At 44.6% G+C, this 12,742-nt stretch overlaps 1 protein-coding gene across 1 annotated transcript in view; it reads right to left on the reverse strand.

Annotated features, from left to right (window-relative positions):
* Window positions 1–8,977: 8,977 nt before the first annotated feature.
* SV2B (synaptic vesicle glycoprotein 2B) overlaps window positions 8,978–12,742 on the reverse strand; it is a 27,738-nt gene continuing 23,973 nt past the window's right edge. Inside the window, exons 10-12 of the mRNA XM_009335178.1 lie at window positions 12,529–12,729; window positions 10,066–10,225; window positions 8,978–9,161 (exon numbers count right to left, since the gene is read on the reverse strand). Coding sequence (XP_009333453.1) covers window positions 8,978–9,161; window positions 10,066–10,225; window positions 12,529–12,729 — 545 coding nt within the window. The remainder of the gene's footprint in view (window positions 9,162–10,065; window positions 10,226–12,528; window positions 12,730–12,742) is intronic.

Consider the following 12,742-nt stretch of genomic DNA (forward strand, 5'->3'; position numbering starts at 1 on the left):
TCTCTTTACTTTGCCGGGGTTACCAAAGAGAGGAATGGAGCCACTTGAGATCTGGCTTTGGTCTCCTTGCAGTTAGGTCTGTTTGTATTTACTGGATAGCTCTTTTGTTTTGTTTTCTGTGGTGAATCAAAAGCTTTTCAGAGAAACCCAACCTCTTGATTCTCAGAGAGAAACCATCGATGTAAAATCCATGGTGGACAGCAGCTGCATCCAGCTGCGGTGGGAGCAAGCTCGCAAGGCTAGGGTAAAGCTCCGCTTAACTAGGTCACAAGTCTCAAGACGGGCTCCATGGGTTCTACAAGCTGTAACAAGGGCAACTGCAACATTTGTTGGTGTTATTTGGCTAATTTTCAGCAGACTCAGTCCTCTGATCTGAATCACCTACTAGCCATATAAGGGAAGGCATTGAGGATTTCTGGCCACAGGTTGTTTTGAGGTGATAAGCAAAGCACTTAGAAACATGTGTGATGTCCCTTGTCTTACATTCATGATACAGGGATGCAGGAGGAGTTCATGAAACCGCTCTAGGGAGAGACTTCTCATTTTAAGAGCTCAGATTTTAACTGCGGAAGGTTCTGCCTGTGCTTGAGGCTGGAGAAGGAGGAACCTGTTAGGCAATGGTGGTGACATCTTGCCATGATTAACTGGGCCTTGTCTACAAAACCCATTCATTGCAGCATCTCAGCAGGCTGCCCCAGGAGTCACTGCTGGTGCTGACCTGTTCCTAGGTCTGTGGGTAAGGCACTGGCCAGCCCAGAGCTCTTCTCCTCTAACTGGAGTCTCACCACATTTTGACAAGGCTTTTGCATCTCCACTGGAAAACACTTAGGAGCTGCAGGCCAGGAAAGCTTGAAAACCGTTGCACTAGTCTACTGAAGCAGAAACTCTCATATTTTCTCTCCCATAATTACATTTGCTTCGCTTCAAGATTTGCACAACTCCGGTTTCAAAAGCTTTGGCACTATTCAGGGCTCTTTCTTCTCTAAACTTTCTAATCATTGCTCTTTTATCCCCTTTTCCCTGACTTTCCTGGGGGTCAGACCCCTGTGACCTGTACCTGACGGCACTGCTGCAGCGCCCCGTCTGTGCCTCATGCGGGTCCTGGCCAAGACTCCTGGTCCTGGGTGCAGCCTCCTGCAGGCAGCACTGCAGTTACTGAGGTACTGAGGAGCAGGGACCGGCAGTCTATGTTGTGTGCAACTGCTGCCATCTTCTGGTCTTATTGAGACTAATTTCGGGCCCGAAAAAGCTGAGGCAGAACCAGCAAGGTTAGGCATAACAATTTAGTTTTATATATAAATGCATATGCGTGCATATATATATATAGATACACACATATTTTTATAGGTGAAACAAGTGCTGAACGATAAATTGATATCTCACTTGTAATTTTTTCAAATTTTGAGGGTTAGTGCAGTAATAACTGTATTACACTTAAAATGTTAAAAATTATATATAAACCCTAACTGTTTTTATTATCATGGGCCAAGACGTCTGCAAATTCTTCAGTTAATTCTCCTCACCCACTGAGAACAGTAAAAAGAAAAATCTGTGGCAACCTCTTTGGGTAGTTCTTTTTGTGTAATACACATTTGCTTATGAGAAGCTGGTCTGAGAAACACAGACTCACTTGATATTAGCTAGAGTCGTATCAGGGTTTGTGCATTGGCAGGGTGCTCAGTTTCCAGCAATTTCTGCCACAAGCTGGAAAAACAGGGCTCCATGTCCTAGCACCAACAACCAAGAGCTGTTGCTCTTCCCCGACGTTTGAACCGATGTGAACTCAAATTGCTAGGTCTGATCTCTACTTTGAGAGTCCCAAAACCAGGGTCTGAGATATAGGATCACTGATAAAATGGTGGACCAGCTTACCATAATCTAACTCAAAGCATATTCCCAATATCAAGTCACTTCACAATTCAGAAGCATCACTCAGACCTATTTCTGGATTCAGTGGCTGCTGGAAATGCCGTCATTTCCAGCCTTCTTCCTCTGCTGGATAACCTTCTGTGACAGCTTGGGTAAACCTGCGCATCCAGGGAATCTGGGTCATTTATTGGTAGCTACGAGAATCTGTGCCAGAAACTCCACATAGTGAGAAACATGAGACGGTCAAGGTAAAATCATCAATATAGAAAAATAGAAACAGATTTGCAAAGGTTTTCTTATCATCCAGTCCATCCTATGCTATCTCAGGTGGCCATGCCACATAATCCTGCTCTTAAATTCCCTGCATCCTACTTTAGAATTAGTCAGGGCTTTTTTATGCACAGGTTTTATCATCAACCTTGTCTGCACATTCAAATATGGGATTTTTCCTACTTACCGAGATTTCAGCCTTATGCAGAATGTCAACTAGCCTGGAGTAAGGACTACTCGAACGCACCTCCAAGGCTTTCAGTGCAAATCTCTGACCTTTATTTAAAAGCCCACTTCTTCTTAGAAAACACTTTTTGACGGTGTTTGCTAATACACGCTTTCCTACATAAAGGCAGAACACACACAAGGGGCTTACGGACTGTTGACTGCATAGCTCTGTACTCCACAGTCGGACACGAGCATTGCAAAATTCACGCCTGGCAGCTCCCACCTGAGACCAGTTCTTTACCAGCTCCCCCAGCCTGCTGCTGGCTTTGGTTCACCCAGTGAACCAAATTGGTTCACCCAGCTCAGATTGGTCCTGTGAAGAAAGGCTGAACCTGAGGTGAGGAAAAATGCCTGATTTAGTCTCCTGATGACGGAGGAGCCTTCATGAATCCTCTATTATGTTTCAAATATCTTCTGGCTCTTTATCTCTCACTTGAATATTAGCTTTAGCATGTTGCTTATGCAATGTACGTGAAGAGAGGACTAAACACTGATTGACCTGACAACCTTTCAGCACCGGAATGCCTTATCAACCAGCCAGACGTGACTCAGAATCAAAACCCTGCTGACCTTCAGTGGGTCTGGGGGAAGAGACATCACTGCATTTTATGGAATACATAAAGTTGAAATTCATGCATAAACCCCATAGTCTGCCAACCAGCCTCCACTCCTTATGCCATGAGCTCTTTTCCCACTCAGTTGATGTTGTGCAGGTCTCTATCATCCTGCTCTGAAAGCATGGGGCGGATAGTTAGCTTTATACAAAGATCTGCAAATTTAAAAAAGCACAAACAACCTTAGAAATATGTCCAGAACAGTGTATGCTAGGGTTAAATGCCATTCCTAGCTACAAGAAGAAACTTTTATTTTTAACATATTCTTGTTACAAAGCAGAGTTTAGCTTTCCAGTTTTGCATGGCACTTAAAAATATTTCATGCTTCCTCCACCAGAAAAATTTTCAGGACATAGATTTTCTCATGTAGTATGTTAGGAAGCACACAGTGTGGTAAAATGGTGGTAAGAGGGAGATTTAATTGAGGTGGGATTGTTTGTGAGAGCAAGGATGTACACAGAGCAAACATCAGAGGAAGTCCTCTCATTGTCAGGGTACAGAGTCACCCGTGACCACCCTTGTAAAAGGACCCATTAAATACAAGCACTACAAGAGTCATTCTTTTTCTTCCAGCTTTTTAATGTGACAGAGAGAACAAAACCAAAGTCCATTGGAACAGCTGTAATTTCCAGTGACAACCAGACACAGATCAAATAAAAAAAAAAAAAAAAAGAAGAAAGGTTTCAAATGAAGAAAAGGAACCAAGGGACTGGAATTGGCTATTTCACACACAGAGCTGACAGAACATCTAAATGAACCATTTCATTAAATGCACAACACTGGGTGTTATTTACAGTGGAACTTGCAGCGTGTGTACATTTATACAGCACTAGCATCACATACAGCAAAGAATTTCTTTCATTTTGTTTCCTTCACAGTTCCCAGGCTTGATTCTTCCTAAAAGCAGCATTTGCTAATACGAGGGTGAGAAACTGAAGGAGAAACTTGATGGAAATGTAATGTATAGGGCTCAAATCTACATAAACCTAAAAATATACTCTCTGACTTTGGAAAAGTCAAAGGACACAAGCAGGGAACATAAATGGACCTAGTGCCTCCTTAACGGTATCAGAGTATACTCTGCTGTTGGAGGTCTCAAAGCAGGACCTGGAAGAGACCTGCATGTCTGCAGAAAGCTCAGCTCCATGCAGCCTTGCTCTGTGCCCCTGTGTAAACCCAGCTCAGGGGTTGGGCCGCTCCCAGACTCAGGGAATATCCCTTAGTGCACCTCTCCCGTATCACCGAAGGACATCGGGCTGCCTGGCCACTCCCCAGTGTGCAGAACATCTGGCTCTGGATATGGGTTTTCCAAGAGTGACCCTTTTCTTAGTCCAAAAGATCCATACACCACTGTTTATAAGTCACATAGCATTTCAAGGGGAGGAGGATCATATGGAGGGAGATCACCCCACCCAGCCCAAGCTGCAGCCACCACCAGTAGGATGTAGCAGAGCCAAAGGCAGTGGCAGGAGCTGTCCTGCACAACTGATGTAAAGGAATAGGTATACGACAACCAGTTAAATCGACAGGGGATATAAGGAGGCCTATATAAGAACTTAATAAGAACTCTTATCGTAATACCACCGGTCTTTTGTACTAGTATCAACAGTGCTTTGTGTTCCTCTAAATGTCTGTTTCTGCATGCTCAGAAGCTCAGTAGTGAACTCCTCCGGTGACCCCCATTACACTGCTGTACAGATAAAGACACTAAGTCACAACAGGCCAGTTTTGGTTCCCTAGACCCACCTTCTCCCTGGCTAAGTGGCTGGACTGGCGTGCCAAGCATGCATGAAGAGGTCCAGCTGTCCTCTAGAAGACATCTTTGGGATTTAAGGCAAGTTCCCCGTCTTGGTCTTCTGTGCCCCTGTTGCAGTAAAGTTCATGAATACGAGGAAATATTGCTCTGCAGGGATCATCAGTGGTCAGCAGTTTTCCTCTTCTCTGTGGATGGTTCAGTGTATCAAAACTTGAAGACAAGGAGACTGTTCACTGTGGCAAATGTCGGCAGGGGGAGCCAGGGCCAGGCATGCTGGCCCTTGCACTGCAGGCGTAATGCTGATTTTGCAGTAGAAATAAAGCTGAGCCATCAGAGGAGGTGCCCTGTGAGAAATCTCCCCCTGCATGGTGCTCCGGGGCTCTGTGGCTCAGGCTTAGCCTAGCAGGTAGCCCACAGCTTGAAACTGAGACCCAAATCAAAACACAGTCAATGCCGAGAGGGCTGCACCCATGAACCATTTTGCTCTGGAGAGCAGTAGTGTTAAGCCTACACTGATTTACAACATGACAAGGACAATAAACAAACACATCAGGAGTATTGACTAAGCCTTGTTCACACTGAAGTTGGATGGGAGATGTTGTTGCAGTAAAGTTCATGAATACGAGGAAATATTGCTCTGCAGGGATCATCAGTGGTCAGCAGTTTTCCTCTTCTCTGTGGATGGTTCAGTGTATCAAAACTTGAAGACAAGGAGACTGTTCACTCTGTGAAAAATGGGCAGAGGGAGCCAGGGTAGGAGGCATGCTGGCCCTTGCACTGCAGGCGTAATGCTGATTTTGCAGTAGAAATAAAGCTGAGCCATCAGAGGAGGTGCCCTGTGAGAAATCTCCCCCTGCATGGTGCTCCGGGGCTCTGTGGCTCAGGCTTAGCCTAGCAGGTAGCCCACAGCTTGAAACTGAGACCCAAATCAAAACACAGTCAATGCCGAGAGGGCTGCACCCATGAACCATTTTGCTCTGGAGAGCAGTAGTGTTAAGCCTACACTGATTTACAACATGACAAGGACAATAAACAAACACATCAGGAGTATTGACTAAGCCTTGTTCACACTGAAGTTGGATGGGAGATGTCAGCCCTTTGTCACAAAGGCAAATGCCTGAGCTGGAGCCGTTGCCCTGGATTTCTCTGTTACGGAAGGAGAGGAGCAGGGCTATCCAGAGCAACCCATCTTCTTCTTGGCATGGTGCCTGAGCGTGGTCACATATTTTGCCCATGCCTTTCAGTTGAGAATAATGGGAACCCAGGGTGATGAGTTCAGATCCAGACATCTAACTCGTAGGTGTCTAAGGCTAGGCGATATGGTTTCTCCTTAGCTATTCCTTTCTCCTCTGTTCGTTGTTGTCCTTTCCCAGGCCTTTGTGTACCATCTGCAGTGTGTGTTTGCCCTTTCCTATTAGGTCAAGTCAGGGATAGGAGCCTTGTCACAACACACATGCATTATCCCCTAGCCCTCAAGTGACTGGCCCATGGATTTTAGGTGTCCAAAGAGTTTCTACAGTCACGTGGGTAGCCTGGGTGACATTGACAAGAAGATCCTATTGCTCTTTACCTTGTCCCAGCTAATCTCTTGAAGGTGAGGTTTAGCAGCCTGTGAAAGAGCCATTCTGTAACGAAGAAAGGTTTCTAAGATTTGATAACATATCCTAATATTACCCTACCATTTCTATCTCCTCAAGACCTCAATTTCTTCCTTCTCATAAAATTAACTGAGAAGTTTTGCAAAACAAATTATGTCATTAGAGTCACTGTACAATGTCAATGGAGAATACAAATAGTCAGGCTTGCTGTCAGAGCATTGGACAATATGTAACTAAGAGTGCTTTGTAAAATAAATAAAGATAAGTTCTGGCTCCACAGAGAAGCACAACAGAATAGTCCAGAACTTTTTTTCCCAAAACTGCAATGCAGTAATTGGTGTCCACAGCCCAACAAAATGGATGAAACATAAAGGCCATGGTGATCTTTTGTGTTGAAATACATATTTATCTGCTTCTCACCATGCGAAAAGACCAGACTTTCTTAGAGAAACAAACACATTCTGGGCTGTGATTCTCAACAGAAGCTGTGAACCGCTGCAAAAGGACATAATTACATTCACTCCTACCTTAGAGAAGGAACCTTGCTGTTTCGAAGGTTTTTTTTTACAAATCAAAAAGAGGCCCTAAGCTACCTATAAAATGAAGAAATGAGGCATAATAAGCTCAGTTATTACAGCAGCTTGTGATTTTATCAATTTCACAAACCTCAGAATAAATCTCAAAAATCCCAAACAGCCCATTGTAGCCTAGCTGCTCTGTAACTGTTTATCCCTGATTGACACAATGTTAAAAGTGATGCTCATTAGAGGGTTTTGCCTCATCCGCCAGGATTTGCTTCTTGTGATCTAACCACGCTCTCTGTCCTCCATCTGTCCTCAGCAGCAGGACCGACGCTGACTCCCACAGTTACGTGGGGCCGGCCCCCGTGTGAGCTGTTAGTGTAGGCTGCCTCTGCACAGCTGAAGGCAGAGGTGTTAGACTTCAGTCCTGCTGGATTTCAGCCTAGCCCTGCATGTTCTTCTTAAAAAAAAAAAAAAGAAAAAAAAAATGGGATCCAAAGAAAGGTAAATAGGAAGATCCTTAGCAAAAGTACAAAAGAATTTTTAATGTCACAAAATATCCTGGTGAGACAAATTCCCTGCATTATGTGACAGTTTCTGATTAATTTCAGTCTATTGCTGAGCTTGTTGAAAGGGTTTAATTAGCGCTATCTAGTCAGTTGTGAGCATTGGTGTGTTATTCAACAGTATGCCTTTCATTCTTGCTTCCCAAGAAAGTATATCCAAAAATACACGACTCTGCTTCTAGGTGCAACAGGACTTAAGTCTTATGATCAAAAGGGCCTATGAATTTCAAAAATGGTCTTTACAGGATATAAAAATTAACTGTGCCACTTAGTGGAGAATTTAATGTTCTGTACAGTGAAAGCTTGCTGCGTGCATTCCCTGTGTAACAACTTAAATGGCTTTAAGTAACTGTGATTACAGTGTTTCAATGAGACCCAAGTATATAAGAAAATCAAGCATCATATTCTTTAAATAATATGGCTAAAATGCTGGTAAATTCACTCTTACCATACTCTAGGTATTAGACAAAAAGTCCCCTATTTACACTGGATATTATGTACACATTTGGTTTGTGGAATGCTCCAACATCATATCAATTTCTCCTCTGTGAAAGTTGTATGAAAACAATTCTTAATCATCATAGAAATATATATTCCCAGCCATCAATACATTTAAATATTCAGTGTCTGGATATAAAGAATGAAGTGTCACTAAATTGGTCATGACTCCACATAATCTTGAATTAGTGGGATTAGTTTTTGGTGTCTCTCTTAAGATCTTCTTAAGGGTGCAGAAATTAAAAATTATAAATTTCAATAGCTGATCACTTCAATCTGTGTATATATATACGTTTGCAAGTGTGTGTAAATACATATATATATAAAATTATGTATAGATTTCTCTCCCAGACCAAGAAGGTGCCTAGCGATTCTCTATGTCCAAGTGAAGACAGTAAAGGGCTTTGAGACCCTGATTCTTCTGAGAGTGCCGAGCACCCACCCTCATATCCTCCAGAAATCAGGAGACTCCCACTCTTTCAGGCAGTTCAGGCGTAACCCCAAAATCAAGACAGCTAGGGTCACTCCCACATTTGTAGCTCTCGTCCCTGTTGCTGGAGCTCACCTGCAGCAGGTTTGTTACCTGCCTCCCCTCCAGATGCCCTCCTGTCCGAGCACAGCTGATATGAATTGCCAAGGAGTGCTGGGCAAGGCAGGCAGTATCTCACAGCTCAGCAAAGGCATAAGGGGGTCAGGATTTGTTCTCCCATCGGACACGCTCGCACCCACACAGGCACACCATGCACGAAGCCACTGTTCGCGTCCTGTGCCATTACACTGGGATGGAGAGGGACAGGGTAGACTCCCAGCGTAGGCAAGGTTAAACCCAAGCTCTGCAAGGGGTGTGTGGTAGCTGCATGCACCAGTTGTGGCTGTAAAAGGGTCAGAAACTTAGGGGTTTCATTTTTATCCCTTTGGGCTCTTCTTTCCCTCCGCCCTCTCTCTTTGAGGTATCGACAGAACAGTATAGAAATGGATATTTCGATTTTTCCGAACATGGCTCTTTTTTTTTCTTCTTCTACGTCTGCCCGCCCCCGACCCCCCTGGCCTCAGTTGCTCACATCAGGACCTGTTCTCGAGTCTCTGGCAGGCGCAAAGCGAGCAGGCCACCTCCAACCAGAGCAGAGGAAGCCAGAAGGATGGGAACCACTTTGGTTATTCCGACGAAGGAGGCAAAGATTGAGTTCCCCAGGATGGCACCAAACTTGCAAAGCCCATTGAGGATGCCAAAGGCCGTTGCCCTGCGGGGAAGCAAAGCAGAAAGCAATGGTTAGGAGGGAGGTTCTCGGCATAACTACAGAAGATGTGGATGGGTAATTTTGTGCATGCTCTTATGTTGCCCAGGCTATGCTTCTAGCAAGTAAAGCCAGGCAGAATAAATAAATAGATAAATAGATGTTGCTGTTTTGCATGTCTGTGAATGAGGAGAGTGTCTGTGTGTACTCATTTCTCCTTGTCATCTCAGCTTCTTCCTAGCCCTAGAGGACAGCCTTTGCCCTCCCCAAAGACAGCAGGACACAACCTGCTCTAGAGCTTGTCAAAGCCCTTCCAAGCACTGGCTGGAGTGGGTTGTCACCAGAGAAACAAGCCGGGCTCTCCTCCAAATCCTGCTTCGCACAGCAGCTAAAAGCACACTGCCTTCAAAACACAGTCCTTCTCCTTCCCTTCTGGCTTCACCCAACAGCCTGAAAAAGGCAAAAAAGGCCTATAATGATGTTGTAAGGAGGGATTTCTTCTGCAGCACATTCTCCCAGAGTTTCCTGTGCACATGGTTGTCTCCAGGTTGGGGAGGAGAAGGCTGACACAGTGATGAGCTATGGCAAGAGGCTGGGGGATACAGTCTGAAAGGCCAGACCTCCATGCACATCCATGGAAATGACAGACTCTGTATTTCATCTCCCTGTAATTTCCATACACCCACGCGACTCCCTGAGTACAAGCCACTGTGCATGCAGAATTATGCTTGCAAATGTCTCTGCTGATCCAGTATAGCTGCAGGACTACCCAGCCCTTAAGGACTGGTGAAAAAAAAAAAAATACACCTCCCCCCATCTACATGTATCTAGAGTGAGCATTGACTTTTTCCATCAGGAACTGAGGCCAAAGTCAGAGGGTGGAGACTAAAAGGAGAAATATTCTGAGCACCTTTTGTCAGTGGGGTAGAGCTCCACGGTGATCACATCCAGGGCATTCCAGGCGGCAATGCTGGCCCCGCAGAAAAGGCACTGCCAGCCAATCATTGCCGACTCGCTGTTGCCGAAAAAGAGAAAGAAGCAGCACACTGCTGAGATCAACATTGAGCCACCTATGGGGGCAAACCAAGAGAAGACTGTTGGCACCAGTTTCCCCTGTCCACAGCTGAGCAAACAGATTTGTTGATAAAGATGACTTTCAGGTGATGGTGTTTCACCCCAAAACGAATTAAATCTGCAACAATCCAAAAATACCTTGATGCTGCCTATCTGTCATTCTCTGATGATGGAAACCAGCCTGAAAATGTTCTCAATGACCATCTGATCTTCCTGATAGTCCTGCTCTACAGAGACTCTGAAGACAGGCTTTTCCAGGCAGGTTTCCAGCATCTCAGACATCCAGATGGACCCAGGAAGAGCAGAGGCAAGTAAACATGAAAGTCAATGAGGAGGAAGAATCATTGTGAAGGTTTTTCAACTTGAGTTTTGAGTGAAGAGCTGGTGCATTTCATATCATATTGAAATCACTGGACACGTTTCTAGCCTCAATTAGGATAATTTCAATTGTATGAAGCACTTGAGGTCTCTTTTAATTATAAGAACATCATTAGATTTCATGGCACATTTGCACAGGAGCCATAATTTTATGAACACCACCGAGGGAGAAAGTGAGAGCATTCATGCTCAGTTAGGCACAGTTCAGATTCAGAAATATTAATGGCTACATCACTGCCTTCTCCCCCATTGGGAATTTTCACCTGAAAGATGCAATTTTTCCAAAATGAAAGTACCTTTCACTGGAAAGTTCTGTTGTTGCTGAAAAATCTCCATTTACTACCATGAAACGAAACTGTATTTTTGTTTGTTTGGGGTTTTTTGAATCAATTTGACACCATCCAGAATAATTTTGATGCTGATCTGGAACTAAAATCCTTTATTTTGGGTGTTATGTTGCATTTTGCCACTGCGGTACCCTGCCTATTAAAAGCTGCCGTGCAGGACTCCATATCCACTTCTCCTCCAAGGTACCTGGCCAAACTACCTCCTCCACTGTGCCGTATGGATATTCCCTCTGCTGAAGAGGTACAGTGCAGCATTAGGGTCACCGTGTGTGCACCAGGAGATCTGACACTTGGCACAGGAGGGGGTTTAGCGGCACATGATAAAACTGAACTGAAGTCCCAGCGAGGCACATAACGCAAAAGCGAAATTCAGATTTCACGTTGAGCTGACCAGAAATAATATGTTCAACAGAGTGATACGGGTGGGATGCCAGAAGGCTGTTTCAATTGAAAATTCCATAGTGAAATGTTTCAACATGTTGTTACTAATTTTTGTCCTGTACTTTTCATTCTGCAGAAGAAATAAGCCTTTAGGATTCCAGCTGTCATCTCAATTCCAGATGAAAATGCTGAAATGCTGACATGTTTGCAGGGTGGACAATCTGACTCTCATTCAGCTTTATTTAATTTCTTTCCCGCAGACCCTCTGGTTTGTTTGGGTCTTTTCCAAATTCACTACATGAACGCTCATTTTCCCCCCAGCATTCATTCCTGACACACCGGTGGGGGTTATCTTGCTTACCTTAACCTGTCTGACGGTAAGGCTATGCTAATTAAACTTCCCTCTGTTCTCAGAAGAGAGAGATAGGTGAGCTCAAGAGAGTAAGTCATCCCTTACCCCTGAGCCACATCCCTGATTTTATTAAACTCACTTGGCTGTCCCTCGAGGCATGATTCTCATAGTACCTGGAGAGCAAGGGCTGAACCCTGGAGGAAACAACACCAGAAATTCGCGAAGTGGTCATAAAGCTGATAAGGTGATAACTTATTCCCATAACGCTAAAGGGTAGCATCTTGCTTGGCTGTGACATAGTCAGTTAATCTACATATGCTCTCTGAAGCTGTTTGTAAAATCATTTGAAAATCAGAAAACCAAAAGAGGGAACTCCTCGGCTGTCAAGCAGCCACATCAAACAATCTTTGTGAATATTCATTGCTACAGGCAAAGTGTTTATTTATTTATACAGAGCGCTATGGACATCAGCATCAACTCAACAGCATCAAGAGGTCCTGCTTCAGCTCCGACCCTGTTGTGCTGAGAGCTGGATAAACATACAGGCTTTGACATAAAAGCCAAAATAAAAAAGGTGGATGTCACAGATACACAGAAAAGCAGGGTGAGGAGGCGGGGAGCAGGTAACTTGCCCACTGCCACAGAGTAGGTCCCTTGCTTCACCCTGGAGTCTTTTTACCCTTCTGCTCCATTTGATATGAGAAAGACTCATCCCCACCTGAGCCATCTCGGCTTGCGTTAGTGTGTGCAGATGCAGCAAGACCTTCACACAGACCTTGCCTCTTTGCAGAGTCGAACTCCCACCCACAACCTGTGTCATGCACCCATCATCCCCACTCACCGATCATCTTTATCCTCCCTATTTTGTCCATGAGTAATGCAGAGATGATGTTGCCCGGCAGCACAGACAGGCTGCCCAGAAAGCTGACCAGGTAGATCAGGAAATCATTTTCCTCCTCGAAGTCCAGGTGACAGCCTTCCTTCTCCTTCAGAAATGTGCTGTTTATGAGCCTGCAGTTGATGAATATGTGTTCGTAGAGATCTGTGAGGGAAAG

Source organism: Pygoscelis adeliae, unplaced genomic scaffold (genome assembly GCF_000699105.1).
Source record: "Pygoscelis adeliae isolate BGI_AS28 unplaced genomic scaffold, ASM69910v1 Scaffold21, whole genome shotgun sequence".
Classification (NCBI taxonomy): domain Eukaryota; kingdom Metazoa; phylum Chordata; class Aves; order Sphenisciformes; family Spheniscidae; genus Pygoscelis; species Pygoscelis adeliae.